Source organism: Strigops habroptila, chromosome 10, assembly GCF_004027225.2.
Source record: "Strigops habroptila isolate Jane chromosome 10, bStrHab1.2.pri, whole genome shotgun sequence".
NCBI lineage: Eukaryota > Metazoa > Chordata > Aves > Psittaciformes > Psittacidae > Strigops > Strigops habroptila.
Window position 1 is genome coordinate 2,187,137 of NC_046359.1, and position 16,446 is coordinate 2,203,582.

The 16,446-nt window shown below is 46.6% G+C and overlaps 1 protein-coding gene across 6 annotated transcripts in view; it reads right to left on the minus strand.

Annotated features, from left to right (window-relative positions):
- ARID1B (AT-rich interaction domain 1B) overlaps window positions 1–8,836 on the minus strand; it is a 330,667-nt gene extending 321,831 nt beyond the window's left edge. For all 6 annotated transcript variants that reach the window (XM_030499913.1, XM_030499915.1, XM_030499911.1 and 3 more), the window contains exon 1: window positions 6,997–8,836. In XM_030499913.1, coding sequence (XP_030355773.1) covers window positions 6,997–8,772 — 1,776 coding nt within the window. In that variant the 5' untranslated portion in view covers window positions 8,773–8,836. The remainder of the gene's footprint in view (window positions 1–6,996) is intronic.
- Window positions 8,837–16,446: the final 7,610 nt, after the last annotated feature.

The following is a 16,446-nucleotide window of genomic DNA, read 5'->3' on the forward strand; positions in this document are numbered from 1 at the left end:
CCTATCACTCACATGGATGTCTTCATAAACAATTATGAGATCACAAACCTAAATTCAGTGTCTTTTCAAGTCTGAGAAGGCCACAATGCAGGTGGGAAGAGAGGGCACAGCAGTGAATTCCTAAATGCAGAACACCATTTGGCAATTGGGCAAGTTCAGGTGCAAAAGATTAACTAAACTAATAGCTCTTGAAATTGGAGAAAGGAAACTAATAAATAGGTTACATATTTCTACACATGCTCAGTCCTTCTGACATAGTTACTAAACCCACCATGACTCAAATGCAAGAAGTAATATGCAAGTAGATCAACTTGATAGCTCTGTACTGAAAGCAATTCCTTACACACACTGCAGAACCACCAAACTCTGTTTTACATCCACAAATTAGCCACTACCAATTCAGAAATTCAGCAGCCTCACGACTTGGCTTGGTAGTTTGTAAGGAAATTAACATTTCCACTACACATGGAATATAAATGCATGATATATCAACACCCTTTCAAATCACATCCGCTCAAAACTTTTACACAGATTTCACATAGGTTTTAATACACGTAAATGAAACATTTTGATAATAGTATCAGGATAATGATCTTAGGTTACACAATTTTCTAAATAGTTGCAGGTGCCTTCAGATGAAGTAAGCATCCTATACAGGGAATACAAAGTTTGCTAAAAGGTATTTTATATTTGCATTAAGACCAATTCCCCTATGAAAAGCAATCTTTAAACAAGACACAACAATTGTGATTTCTGCCTCAAATTTGTTCATTTTAAAAATGAAGACAATTTATCTGCCAGATAAAACAACTGGACTTGGTGGTAAGGAAGACTGTGCATGCACCCCCACACACCCCCAGCACATACTTGTGCTCTGTACATCGTATTCATCAGAAGGCAAGTACTGCAACACCAGCAAAGCTCCTGGGCACTTGTTCAACTCAATTTTCCTCAGAGCTTAATTTCTAGGAGAAATCCAGTGACTTTATATAGATGACATTGAATGCGCAATGATAAAACAGTGCAAGGAATACTTGAATTTTAGATGACGGTGCCTTTAGTTTAAGGTGACTATATTGACACAGACAAATCCCTCATTTTGCTCAGTCATTTGTCTTCTCAGTTGTCTGAATAGACGTCTGTAAAGCTTAAATTCTCCCACAATGGAACATGTTCACAGTAAGACTGGATTTATGCAAAAGCCGAAGTTTATGGCGCTGAGACCCTATTTATTTCTGAGACCTCTGTTTTCAGTTCTGCCAAGGTGCGCCTGTCTGAAAGAAGATGCGTGTTGTGTGCCTCAGTTTCCCCACCCTGTACAACAGGAAGAATCATCTCTTACTCCAGTGCACGGCACACTAGAAAGACAGCATAAAGAATGTTGTTACTGAGCAAATAAAGATCGTTAAAAGTAATCCTGTGCAAATTAGCCATCTACTGTCCCTAAAATGCACTGTTCACAAATTACACAGGTATCTTGGGATACATTAATCCCTGAGGATTCCTCGACTGCAGTGGGACACCGTGCCCTGGATGGGTTTGGTGCTTGTGGAGCCAACCTGTGTTCCTGGTGGATCACTGGATGCCACTCCCAAACTGGAAGTAGGACAACAGAAGTCCTCCAGCCCACCTGCAAGACAAGCACTGCAGCCCTGTGCCAGCACATCAGCATTTGTGTGTAAAACTGAGCACAAAGAGGGGACGATTGGATAACAGAAAAATTCAAAAGATAATCTTACGATCTGAATGGCAAAACACACATCAGGTGTAGAGAAAACTTTCAAGTTTACCAAAAAATAATATTTAAATTTACTAACAGGCAAGGCTTCCCTAAAATACATTTTACTCTAATACAATTGGCTCCACAAGACTTCCATGTATGACATTTATTTGCTTCTCTCGGCACCAAGCAGTACAAAAACAACACTGCTTAGTAGCGCTTTTCTATTACTAGTTTTCAAAACAAATTTGAAAACCACTAAGGTATACTTTTAATTTAAGTTTAATTAAAGTCCTCATTCAGTCCTACCAAAACATGTATTTAGCACTATGTAAATAGCCCCAAAATTGAAAGAAAAACCTTTTTTTTCCCCCAAGTACCTTAATAATCACAATTCTAAAATATATTCTAGCAAGTTAGCCTACCACAAACACATGCTACTGGAATTCTGCAGCCTTAAGCATGCATGCACAGTGACTGTGGCAACACTACTTTACATATCCACAGAGAATCTTCAAAGCCTCCCGATAGATCGCACATTCTGAAAAAGTACTGAAATGTAACTAGTTAGGACAAAGGTATGATCTTAAGGACACAAGGATGAATAAACTGCCACCATTCTCATGTTAACAAGAAGAATGTCAAAATACCTGTAATGAAATATTTGAGGTGCAAAAGTAAGAGAAAGATCTAGCGATATCTACTCAAATTTGTTTTCATTGCACAAATTTCATCTAGTTTTAACCAAGACAGTACTTCAGAATGAAACAGCATCACCTAACAGACCATGCTTAGTAATTTCAAAAATCTCATGTTACATATGCATCTAGGAAATTTAGCAACAGATTACATGCCTTTTCATCCCCACAGATTTGGATCAGAATGCCAAGAAGACAGCAATCGACTGCTTAGTTGTAGAATCCGTACACGATGGAGGCAGTAATACAGTAGACAGGTTTGCATCTCTCTTTCTTTATTGTATCTCATACACATGGTGCTGCTGTTCAACATGTAGGCATAAGCACTACTACAGAAACCAATAACTGAACACCAAACCACAAAGTGTCAAATATATGGTCGTAATATATATATAGATGCTACTAACTGAGAATATTGCTATTTGCTACTTCTAAATAGAAGCTATGTGAATACTAAACTGTTTATTCCAAAACACACAGGGAAAAATATATTTTATTCTCCCACTGAGACATCAAGAATCTATTCACCACACTAACAGCTGTTTAATGGCCTTCAGGCACAGGACATGATTCTGCAGCCCTGGCTTAGCTAGAACTCCCAACACGGGCTATCTATTTGGCATAGAAAGAGCTGCAGAATCAGGCATATTCCGAGTTTCTCCACTGCAAAACAAACGACTGATACACACACTAACTCAGAGCAGCTCGACGGATTTTTTCCTAACACTTGCTATACAGGTACTCCTGAAAAGACCCAGGTTCTCTCTTTGTGTGTAGCTGTGTGTAAATCCTGCACACGTGCACAAAGGAGAACGAAGTGCATAAAGCACACACACAGAGGCCAGCCAACATGTTAAGCAACGGCAGTACAAATCAGAAGTATAAAAGGAGCCTCAGGACTCTAAATAGCTGTACAATGCCAAGGACTTAATAATCAAAATAACTGAACGACAAGGTACTGTACCAGCATCACACGTCTCCTCCACAATCAAATCACTGTATCTGTGTGAGCTATATCCATCTGCTTTGAAAACGTGTGTTTCTTCAGAAACAAGAGGCCTCCTTTTCAAGCTTACATCTCGTCTCATGACTGGGTAAGGTGATTAAATGAAATGGAAGCAAAATTTTCTTAATTTAATAGGCTGGACAAACACAGAAGTCAGTTCAGAGTGGGACGCCACGGTTCTGCATATTACAGAAATTACCCATGCTGAGGCAAGAATTTCCTGAACAAGTATCTCAGATGTTGTAGCCTTCTGACAGTCCTTTTTCTCTGTTTGCAGCACAACAGTTTCTTATAGGTGTAGGAGCCAATCATCATCTGCTTTCCAAAGATACATGACAAGTGAGTATATTCTAATGTGTGTATACACATAGACACAGTATACACATAGAGAATTATTAAAAAAAAATTAAAGAGAAGCCTCCTGTTCAAATGCTGGACTGAATATTCCGGTTTTCTCTTTCAAAAAGCAATTAATTTCTCTACATAATGATACAACACACATGGAGAGTGACACATGGGCATTAAAAAAAAAAAATAACTGAAAAAAAAAAGTTCTGTAAGTTAATGTAAGAATTTATCTTTTATTTGACACAACCTATTTTATACATTAAAAAATATTAATTTAAAACCTAACAAAATTCCTTAATCACTCACTGGTTAGATGCAAATATCATAACACGAGGAACACTGATGACCTGCCTTTATGATAATTATTTTAAGGAAAATAATAATAATTTAAAAAAAAACCAAAAACCCAAAGAAATTAGGCCCTTGCCAGACTCTTCTTTCTAAGCTGCATCTTAATTCTTATGGCACACACACACACACACAAAAAAAACTGTGAAAGAGCACATAAACCCATAAATAGAAGGAAGTATTTCTAAGGGTCATACTGAGGACATAATGAATTTACTCTCACTCCCCCAATAAAAATAAAACACTTTAAACAATTTCTGCCGTAAAGAAATAGTACTCTAAACCAACATGTACTATGTCTATCTGACAACAATTTTCCTAGCTTTTAAAGCCATTCATTCCAAACTACCTGTGTTTAAAAGCAAGCAGACAATGCAAATCTTTTTAAATTAATTTCAAAAGGTTATAGCATACAAGGCCTCATTACCTTATGGCTTCCAGTGACCCTTTTACCAGTGCAAATTTAAAAAGGTAAAAATAACACTCACAAAACAAGAAAAATCTTATTTCCCTGGAAGAAATAGAAAGGAAATGGAACAAAAACTAGAAATATGACAGGAGTGGCCTGCTGGAAGTAGACAAACACACACACAGCCAGCCCATCCAGGGTTTCTAGCATTATTGTTTTTTCAGGATTAATACCCGTTCACCATATTAAACGGTGTTTTCTCCAGGTTCTGCTCATTACTTTATGGAAAGATCCAGCCATCTGAGGATCCCAAAAGCATACACCTGCATTTGTTCCTGCCAGTCCTCGTTGTTAAAAGCTATTAAAAGATTTAACAGTTCTTAATAGAAAGATCTTGTCGAAGGGAAAAGAAACCCATAAAATCCTAATGCACTACTCCATTTAACACAATTCACTTTCCTACTGAGAATTCAAGCCTAATCTCACATTTGTGTAGAAAAAAATAATGAGATCAACAACTCCCGATGCTTCTTGAAGTCTTCTAACCACAATTCAAACCCAAAAGCACATTTCCCCCCGGAATGTCTGGATGCGCTGCGGAGATGAGACAAACGCAACCTCTGGCAGAATGGCTCCTTTTTCCCGTCTTTGTACAATACGCGGCGTCTTCTCACCTACACCAGCCACACGTAAACGAGATGGTGTTTTTAAGAGGCATGCACAGGTTAGGTATCAAGGTAAGAGGAATGTAATGAAATTAGTATTTGGATTATTCACAAAAAAAAAAGAAGAAAGTAAGAAACTAATCCCTTGCATAATATCCATAAGCTGCAACATTACAAAACGCTTTCAGAAGCACGAGCGCAACTTGAAATCCCGAATCCTCGCCCAAGCCCTGTTATTGCAAGGTACTCCCCTACCGCCTCCAATTAGCGGGGAATTAATAATCTGAAAGAATAAATAAACCAATGCCCAGAAAAAGCACGCCATGGAACCGAACCGCGGGAGGGAGGGGGGGAGGGAAGGGGAGAAGGCGAGGGGCTGCCCCTGGGCCCTGGCGGCGCCGGTGGCCGGCAGGGCTGGAGCCGGTGCCGGCGGAGGGGCCGCTCCCCCCGGCCCGGCGGCGCGGCTGCCGGGTGTTATTTGCGGCGGGGGTTCGTGTGACTGCGCCGCTCGGCACTTCTATTTACATCAGCGGCGCGAGGTGCCCAATGGCGAGCGGGGAGCCAATCAGATGGCAGATTAGATGTCAACTCGGAGGCAGCTGTCTGGAGACGGTGCAGCCAGTTTACCTCCACAATTCAAATTCCGAACCTGGCGGAGGAGACCCGGCCGCTCCTCGCTCGGCACCGGCCCTACAGCGGGAACCGGCCTGCCGGAACGCCGGCTCCCCGCAACGCACCGGAAAGGCGCTGCGCCGCGGCCCGCCGCCCCGCGATCATCGCGCCTATCTATCCACCTATCGATCCATCCACCCATCTATCGATCGGCGGAGTTACGGGGCGGGGGGTGCACGGGGGTGCGTGTGGCTGCGGCGGCCCGCTCGGTGCCCGCGCCCCTTTTTCCGAAGCCAAGGACTTTTCCTTCTTTTTATTATTTATTTTTCTTCGACGCTCCCCCCCTCTCCCGTCCACCCTTCCCCCTCTCCTCCCGTTTAGATTTCCGCGTCTGTTCGGGGACACAAACGCAGCTCTGCGCACCCACGCGCGCTAACGCTGGTGGGGCAGGTCCCCCCTAAGGTGACCGGCCCAAGACACCCCGCACCGCGCCGCGCAGACGGAGGCGCGGGCACACGCGCGCACACACGCGCGCGCGCGCTCTTCCCACCGGGAAAGGGAAGGGGGGGGGGGGGGGAAGGGAAAAGATCCCGGCCGCGCTGCGCGGATCTCACTGCGGTAACTCCGCCAGGGACAAACTACTTTGCTAAGAGCGCGCAACGTGTTCTGCTCGAACAAAAAAATAACAGGTTAAAAACGGAGATTGGGGGGAGGAAAAAAGGGAGGAAGAAAAAAATAAAACCAAAATACAGCAAAAGGCCCCGTGAACGATAATGGACGGTATCCCCCGGGAGCCCCTCGGGCCCGGCACCCCGCTGACCAAACCCGCCCCCGTCCCGAGCCGCCTGTCCCCCGGCCCCGCGTCCCACCGCCGCTGCCTGCGAAGCGGAGAGGGGGAAAATATGAAGCGGGTCCGAAAGCAGCCTGGTTTCGGCAGCCAGAGCCGCGCTCCGCTGCCTCTGGCCCCGGCGGGGCCGCGCATTGTGCGCTGCTCTCCCTTGCTGCGGAGGCAGAGAGGAGCAGAACTGGCCCAGAGGAAAAAGAAAGAAAAAGAAAAATAAAATAAAATAAAAAAAAGAGAGAGGAGGTTGGGGGGGGGGAGGGGGAGAGGAAGAAAAAGTGAATTATAAAGAAACTGCGACCCCGACACGAGCGGCGCGGAGCCGCCAGCGATGGGGCGCGGGGGTTACCTGGGTCCTGCTGATGGCCTGCCCGGTGCTCCCGGGGCTCATCGCCGGGTGACTCCTTTGTTGCGCCGCTGCCCAGGCCGGGTTCGCCGCTCCGTACTGGGCGCCCATGTCCTTGCCCATGCCCATGCCCGCCGCTGCCTGCTGGCTTCCCGGGGCGGCCGCCGCTGCCTGGGGCTGAGGCTGCGGCGGGGCGCTGGGGCTGCTGTAGTCGGGGTAGCTGCTGCCGTAGCTCCGCATCATGGGGCTGGGGGATGTGAGCAGCTGGTTCAAGGTAGGGGTGGCCCCGGACGGGTGCTGGTTCTGCCCGGAGAACCGCGCGAAGCCGCCGGCCGCCGCCGCCGCGCCGGCAGCAGCCTTGCCGAGGCCGGCCCCGCCGCCGGGGCCCATCATCATGCCGCCGCCCGGCTGCCGCGGGGAGCTCAGCACCCCGTAGCCCGCCGCGGAGCTCCCGTAGCCGCCGCCGCCGCCTGCTCCGGCGCCCGCTGCCGCCACGGCTCCCGCGCCGCCGCCGCCGCCCGCGACGCCGCCGGGGCCGCGGCCGTAGCCCGAGTAGTGGTTGTACTGGCTGTTGGGGTAACCTTCGTGGGAGTTTTGCAGGGGGTCCATGCTGTTGGGGGCCGCCGTGGGGTGCATTATCCCCATCCCGGGGCTTTGTTGTCCGCCATGTTGATCAAAGCAAGGCCCGGCGCGGCTCGCCGTAGCGCTGCTGGCAGGGGCAGGGGCAGCGTTGCCATAATAGCTATTGAACTCCGAGACACCCACCGCGGAGGGGCCGCCGCCGCCTCCCCCGCTCCCGCCGCCGCCGCCGCCGAGGCCGCCGCCGCCGCCGCTCCCAGCGCTCGGGGGCGGCTGCTGGGGCTGCTGCTGTCCGCCCAGGGGTCCCAAGCCGGGGTGATCGTAGCGGCCGCCGATGGGCTCGCCCATCTTGCCGGGCATCTCCTCCTCGTCGGCGCCTTTATTCAGCATTTGCTGCGGCTGCTGGGGGGGCTCGGCCTGAGCGCCCAAAACACTGTCTTTTCCTCCATGTTGCTGCTGCTCCATGTCTGCACTGGGCTGAGCAGCGCCGCCACCGCCACCGCCGTTGTTGTTGCTGCCGCTGCCGCCGCCGCCGCCGAGGCTGCTGTTGTTATTCTGCACGGGATGGTGCTGAGGCGGCGGCTGCTGCGGCGGCGGCGGCGGGAATTGATTTAGCTGCTGCTGTAGTGCATGGTGGTGGTGGTGCGGGTGGTGGGCATGGTGGTGGTGGGCATGGTGATGCGGGTGGTGGGCATGGTGGTGGTGGTGGTGGGGCGGCGCGGCGGGGTGATCGCCTCCGACGCTCTTCAGCTTGTGGTTGGGGAGCAGCCCCGTCTCCATAGCCGAGCCCGGGTTGGAGGAGGAGGAGGAGGAGGAGGAAGAAGACGAAGAAGATGAAGATAACGCCGAGGAGCTTCCACCTTCCTTCAGAGCCGGCTCCGAGGAGGAGCCGCCGCCGCCGCCGCTGGCGTTGTTGTTGTTGTTGTTACCGGCGGCAGCGGCGGGAGCCGCGTTATTGGCCATGTTCAGCGGCTCGCTGTGGTGGTGGTGGAGATGGTGATCTAAATTATTCACGGTGCCGCCGGCCGGACTCCCTTCAACGACCCCCAGCGCTGGGCCCGGCCCGGGAGCGGCAGTAGCGGCGGCCCCGGCCACCCCCGGGCCCCGGTCCGGGCCCAGGCCGCCCGGCAGGCTCGGGGCTTTGCCCTTGCTGTTGTTCGCACCCGCCGGAGCCGCTGCGACCTGCGCGGCCATGATCATCGCAACATTGCGAGTCCGGAGAGATTAGTGCTGATAATACTAACTACTAAAACCAAACCAAAACAAAAAATATCGATCCTCACCCCCAGAAGGGGGGGCGAACAGAGGTGGGGTAGTGCGCGGAGAGGGGCAGAAAGAGAAGCGGTCGGGGCAGGGACTTAACTGAGCCAAGAGTATCCCCTGCGGACCGCTCCGCACGCACCGAGTTACAGAAATTTCCCTCCCCGAGTCCGTGGTTGAGATTAGAAATGGTAAGAACGCCTTACGGTCCGCGCCTGTTCCCGCTGTGTGATTTCATGTTGAAAGTTTTTTGTTCAGGTTTAAATGAAACTTTTTTTCCCCTTCCCCCCCCCCCCCCCCTCCTTTCCCCCCTCCTTTCCTCCCTAACCCGGATATGGGTGAACACACGTCTGGCGGAGCCGCGCTGGCCCAGCATGGCATGAGCGAGCGAGCGAGCCAGCGCCGGCAGACATCGCCCCCTCCGCCCCGAGCGTGCCCGCGCACTCGCAAAACGCGGACTGGACTCCATACGGCGCCGGCTCCCGCTCCGGGCCGCCGCCAGGAGCGCGGCGGGCTGCGGGGGGGGGGGGGGGGCGGCGCGGCCCCGCACGCTGCCTCTGGCCGGGTCCCGCTCGTGTGCGTGCCCAGCGGGCCCCGCGGAGGGGGCAGCCGTAGGCCCAACTCGCGCAGGGGTTGCTCCGTCGAGAAGGGTGGCGGCGGGCCCCGGCGTGTGGGGCGGGAGCCGGGGCCGGGGTGTCGCCGGCGGCGCTGCCCCGCGGGGCCGGTGCGGCGGGAGAGAGGCGACGGGGCGGCCGCAAACGCGGTGCCCCGCGTTCAGGTGTGGTGGGGGAGGCGGACCCGCCAAACTTTCGGGGACCGCACGTTGCCCCCCAGCCCCGTGTGTCATGCTGGGAAAGCGCCTCGTTGTGCTCCGAGGGCAGGGAAACGTTTGCCATCTCACGGGAAAGTAATCTTTTTTAACTCCCCCGCCCCCCCCTTTTTTTGGGGGGGGGGGTCCTCCCACCCCCCAGAAGATTTGTAACCGTCTGCACACGAAACATAAAATTTAACCTAAAATTCTCCAGCGGTAGCATCTTTGCAGTTGTCCACATCGTCCAGCTGTCTCCAAATTCTAATGGTCATTTTCACTGATGATGCTTTTATATATAGGGTCGTTTTCAATATGTTCTGTGTACTTATTTGCAGATCAACAGAGGCTGATCAAGGAGAGTGAGGCATTTTCGGTCCCATAATTATTTCCCCAAACAATATCATTTCCAGTACACACAAGACACTCATGAAAATTTAGTAACACAAAACCCAAAATATGCAATCCGTGTAACTCTTGCTCCAAATGGAAAGCTGCTGCTGCTGACCTACATTTTTTAACCATCTTTCAGAATGGTTTGAAGGGTTTTTTAGAACTATCTTAATACAAATGATACCCTAGTAGAAGAAAAGGTAATAGTCGCACACTACCTTCAACTAATGAAAGCATTTGGGAGATCAAATACTTGGCTATGAATACAGCAAACTGGAATATTAGCGAACGTTTTCAATATAGTAAAGGTCTAAACCACACTGTTTTAAATGAATACATTTATGCGCTCTGTTAAAGGCAAGCACGTTTTCAAATTTCAAAATGGAAATTTAAATCTGAGATTCAATAATAACAGTAAAAAAGCCGCAGCCTATCAAGACAGATGCTGTCATGAGTAGGTAGGCTTTTTTGAATCCGCTGTGAAAGCGTTTAAGAGCAGAAGCTTCATGCTATATTGTTGCATTACATGCAAAGATTATTGATAAATGTATGAACAGTGTGATTCCAGTGTCTATTAATTTTAGTTCTGTCTGAAAAGTCAGAAGTAGTCTGATTTCCATGATGGAGTTAGTTTTGAAAAGTCTAGGTGCTCGTCAAGCACATCTTGCTAATACTTCTGTTACAATTGTATTTCTCTTTTTTTTTTTTTTTTGGTACTCTTTGCAAGTGCAAAAATGTTATATGGCTATAGAAGAAAAACATAGAGCACGAGAAAAAACGGTGAGTAATTCTAGTGGGGGGAATCAGGTGCATACCCAAGGGTCATTACAGCCTGTAACAACAACAAATTGCAATTCTATGCAAACTGCTAGAAAGGGGTATATCATCTTTGTAGGAGAGAGAATAACAGAACTGTAAGATGAATTCATGCCAAATCATTCATCAGCTTTTGCCAAGAGAATACTACATCTTTGTTAGTGAGCCTTTTTGACATTTTCTCCTGGATTTTCTTCCTTTCTATATTCAAATGCACGCTAATTATACACATTAAGCCACATAAGTTGATTTTTTGAAGTCTTTCATATGCAAATATAAATATAGATGTCTCCTCGAGTGTATTTATTTACATGTGTACTCTAAAATAAAATATAAAATCAATTACACATTTATACTTCAAGATATTTATATTCAAGCAAAATAAATATATTGAAAATCCGATAAGATGTGCTGATAGCGCCCCGGCTGCGGATGGAGTACTTCCTGACATGCTCCGCAACTCCTTCTGATCAGGAAAATAGCCTGCAAAGTTTAACACAGATTTACTTTGAAATGTTTTCCCCAGGAAAGAAGAAAAGGATGAGGCTTGAAAGTGAAGAGTTTATACCACTAACTCCTTTCTTCCCGTTTGTTTCAGCAACTCGGCTACAAGATTGGAACTAAGAGGCTATAAAATAGAGGCCCTCAGCACAATGAAATCAGTCTGCTATAAAAGGCAACACATGCCAGTTTTTCCTCCCCAATGGCAGATGCCACACCCTAAAGCAGACAGAAGGCACTGCAGTCTGTGCAAGGGAAGCACAACACAAAGCAACAACCATGGTTCAATTTTTTTAGATCGCAAATAATGTTGAGATTCCTTTTGCCATCTTTGCTCAGATGATGAGTGGTAGTGTTTGTTAAATTCAAATGCTCCTTTCCAAAAGCTCTCATTGTATGCATGAATTATGAATTTATTATAATATAATGTAAAAAAGCTCTAATTGGCATGCATATTATCTGCTTCAAAATGATTGCATTGATATTTGATATCGCAAGTGCGCGGTTTCAACTTCAGTTCCATTTTCATTGTTTCTTCGATTTAATTGTTTTCTATAAGCCAATGTTGTCCAAGCGTGGTTTCTTTCTCTTGTCTTTTTCCTGGTAAATTATAAACTCTGGGACACTGGGATCCCTTTCCAAGATAAGCAACATCGTTTTCTAAACTTCCTTTTGGCAGTTTGTTTACTCCATTGGCTACGACATCCATACATATCCCGTAGGCCGCTCATGGGTAGCTCGATCCCATGGCAGCGAGGTGGCTTTCCCAGCAATACAGCAGCTATCCTTCCGTTTGGTCAGAGCTGTGGCTCTTAAATCATACAAAGAGTAATGCTAAAGAGAGATACAGAAAACAAACCAATATGGTAACAGCCCCAAGGTGTTATTTTAGAGGTATTGGGAGAAATCTTTAATTTTTTTGGTGAGGTAAAAATCCAGTCAGAGGTTCAAGAGCCTGTTGCATCTGACCTGCGTAGCCACAAGAGTCTGAAAAATCCCTAAGTACAAAAAAACCCCACCCTTTTCGTTGTTGTGCTTTATGTTTAAATCCAACTGTGCAGTTTGATGAAACAGTTGTCAAATTCACTGTAATTCTCAGTTTCCTTCTTTTACATTGGCATTAGATTTAATGAGGAAAAAAGAGAGAAGTATGTGGGCTTTTATTAAATTATCGCTTCTTTTACTAGTTAAACATCCAATCGAAATCATTCTGAAGTCAGTGCAAATCTTTTAATTGATTTCAATATGGCATAAATCAGATCACAGAAAAGTAAGCAGCCAGCTCAGAGGTTTAGCTTTACGCTTTAGCTTGGTGTTTGAAGCTATAGTAACGGGATTTTGCTTTTAAGAGAACCCTTATGTGGTCAACATATAAATATAATATAGTAGTGTTTTCTTTATTACATAATATTGACGTTTCAGACACAAATGTAATATGCAAACTATTACAGCAGATATCCAGCTGATAAGCCAGGCTCTGTTAGGTGTAAAGCCTGGAAGTGAGTGTAGTAATTTTGTTTTAGCTGGTCAGAATGAACTTTGAAAAAACACGTTTTACACCAACAAATCATGGCCTAAAACACGTAGAGAGTGACACATTCTATCTTTTAATTAAAATCCATTCTTCAGCAGCCACTAATCCCCGGCAATTTAATCTATTTCTTCTGGCAACATGTAAACAAAAGGACTTCAAAACATCACCATCTCCATCTCAAGAATGTCATACATGATTTTATTATGGAAATGCAACATTAGCAATTTTTTTTTCCCCTTGCTGGATTTAGACCACTTGAATAGAATGTTTAAATACCTCAATTTTACAAATGTGAATCATCCACTGAAGTCAATAAGATCACTCACTTCCTTAAAGTTAAGCCCTGATTAAGTGCTTCTGTGGACTGAGGTCTCTAGGAAAAACAGCTCTTGAGTCTGTACTTTGGTGAGATAGGAGCCCAACCAATTTTCTAAATCAAAACAAAATCTTCCACTTGGCAGTAATAGTAGGGGTTGTTGATTTCTGGGCTTACCCACCGGTGAAATCTGAGCTTTTAAACTGAATGACACTAGTATTTCTGGATCCTATGTCATTGTTTGAGAACATCATTGCATTTTGGGGAAATTTAGGAAAAGGCCAGTCTTCCTTTGCATTATTAATTTCTAGTCCTGTTCATTTATAAATTACAAAACTTGAACAAGATTCAGTACAAGAATAATTGTAGAGTTCTCTGCCAATGTTTCTTTCCCATTTTCCTGCCTTTTACAAATCTTTTCTTTGCTGATGTGCAAGAGACGCGGGAAACCAAAAGAAATATTTACTGTTAGCTACACGTTGGTCGGAGGTCCTTTCTATCCTCAGTTGCAGCATGCAGGGTTGACTGATACATTGAAGAAACAGTCAAACTGACAATACACAGCTTTCACACTCATAAAATAAACGAGATCAGTACCCTTGCTGTAAACACGCTGGGTCTTCCAAGAAAAAAACAAACAAAAAAAGCCCTAGTTTTCTTCCCTAAACTTTTTCCACTGTATAGTTATACAATTTCTATATCACAATGCAAACATTACTTATAGCCCACAGTATTTATCAATTGCTGCTTCTAGGAACAGCAATTGATAAAGGTTTTGATTGCTAAATGTAAATAAATGTTTTGATTGATAGATTAATTGTAAATTAAAGTAAATTGATTACTGTGCCCTCCATGTGTTCACCGCGGAAAATAATTTGTCCATAGGATATTTTTATATACAGCCAGAAATGCATGGATTTTAATAGGAGATGGCACAATTTCTTCCACAATTTCTTTAATAGGAGATGGCACGAACTGAATTTCTTTTCCACGACTATAGCATATATGCAATTCTGAATATTTGCAAGGATGAAAAAAACCATTATTTTGCCTAATGCACTCTACTGCTGACCCATTTCTGTAGTATTTGCCCATTCACAATCTGTAATACAGCAGCTCTGAGTCTTTTAGCCAGAGCTCCACCTTTCTCCTTTGCTGTAATAGTTTGTAATTCCCTCCTTTCCCCAGCTCATCTTCATTCCCCACCCTTTTACACGTACATGCACGTTCGTTCTCTGGGCAACCCCAAATTCCTGCAGCCCAACTTGCAGCTGCCTTAGCCTCCTGAAGCATAGTCATACTGTATCACTCATAAATACCATTCACATTGTTGCTTTCTCTCCAAATAAATCCTACCCTCCAAGTTCCAGCAAAGTTCACCCCAGTGCCAGTTTCCTTCACCCCTTTTGTGTAGGGGACGCAAAGTGAAAGCTCTTGGGGAAAAGACAGAAGAACTGCAAAGGCTGGAAGAGGATAAGGGAGGAGAGAGGTAGGAGAGGCCAGATGAAATTTTCCCGAGCCTTCTCCATCCCTACCTGGTACATGCTGTGCTTTCCCAAGGGGGCAACTTCCTAGTTTGAGAGCTGTTGCTTTGATGCATTTACCCTTTAAGCACTCCTGTAAACTAAGAGGTCCAGTTACTCCCACTTCACCATCAAGAAAATGAGGCACAAGGGAGGAATGTACATGACTGCATGTACACTTGTCTCAGCTGCAGCGCCAGCTCCAGCAGCTCCAGGTGACTGCCATAACCATCCGGCATGGACCTTGGGGCTGCTGATGCAACAGTCTATGCAGCTGCATGGTAACCCAAGGGGGGAAAAAGAAAACTTATTTTTATCCAGATCCTTGCACTGACTCACCCAACGGCCCAACCAGTAATACTGGCATAACAGGAAGGGGAAAGAGAAGGGGCAGAGCGCATGAGGCTGTTGCCCGCTTCTTACTGTTTGACCAAAGAGGAGGTCTGGAGGCAGGGGGAAATGAATAGGACCTGCTTAGCCAGCACTACTGCCAAAAGAAATGTATGTCCTAAGATTATAAACAGGTGCTCTCTTCCAAAGCCCAGCTGAGCCAGTGAAAAAAGTCACCGTCTCCATTTTTTGTCAGCATCACCCCTACCAGATATTAATGCTCCTCACATCTGCTGTGGTGTGTTCCCCAACCCTTTTCAGATTAAATGAACCAGGTTAGCAGACATTACTATTTAAACTATCTGCATTAGCTCAGACCCATTCGCCTAAATAAAATTAGGATAAAGTGAGCCAACAGATCTAAGGAGACAGTGGACTCCAGCAGAGGGACAATAAATAGCTGGTACGTGGCAGTAACCTCTTTGATAGGCACAACTTCTTACGTACTGAGGGAGTCCATCCATTTAGGTCCTAGATGTTGCTCATGGTGATGCAGAGACATTTATATGTCAGTGAAGAGAGTTCATCCGCTTTTTGGGTGTCTGGCTTAGAGTAGTAAAAGCTCCAGGGTGTGGGGTTTACCATCTTTTATTTATTTTACTATCACTGCATCATGGGGATGCACGCTTGTGAAGCATATGCTGAACTGTATGTACATCTCCAGAGTCCCAGGCTTGTTTACGGCTGCTGGTCTCCTACAGCGGCTCATCAGAGCTTCTAAACTGCACAAGTGAGCTGGCAGTTCTTGCCTCAGTGTGTGAGGTGGCAATGCTCCTTGGACAGGAGAACAGCTGCAACGTCTGCGATGTCTAGATTCACAGGGAGAGGTTAACTTGGATGAAGATGCTCCACACACCAGCTGGAGAAGGGGCAGCCATGGCTTTGTTCCCAGGGAGCCGGTGCAGAAGGCTGCGCTCCGGAGGGATGCAGTAGCTGTCAGTTACGCACACGGTCCCCACGGACACATTGAGCTTGCTCCTGTCCTCAGCAAACAGGACGTCACCACCAACTGCCATTCGGGTACTTCACTTTCACATCCTCTCTGCCACGACACTTCTGATTGTCAAAGGCACAATCAAATCTTCATTATGAGGGCAAAGTATTTCTCAAGAAAAGCATCCCCTGCCACTGGCTCCCTGCTTCAGCTAAGCTAAGAGCTAAACTAACCTAAGAGAAGAGGGTTTAAACATCCTGGATGTAAACTACTTCAAGATACACAGCTCTAAAAAACTCAGTGTGTTACTAGTTGAGGACCTGATCCTGGAAATGCTTACAAACATGTAGTCCTTGCTCCTGTTAAGCCATGAAACTTAGCGACAGACCTGAGCAGCTA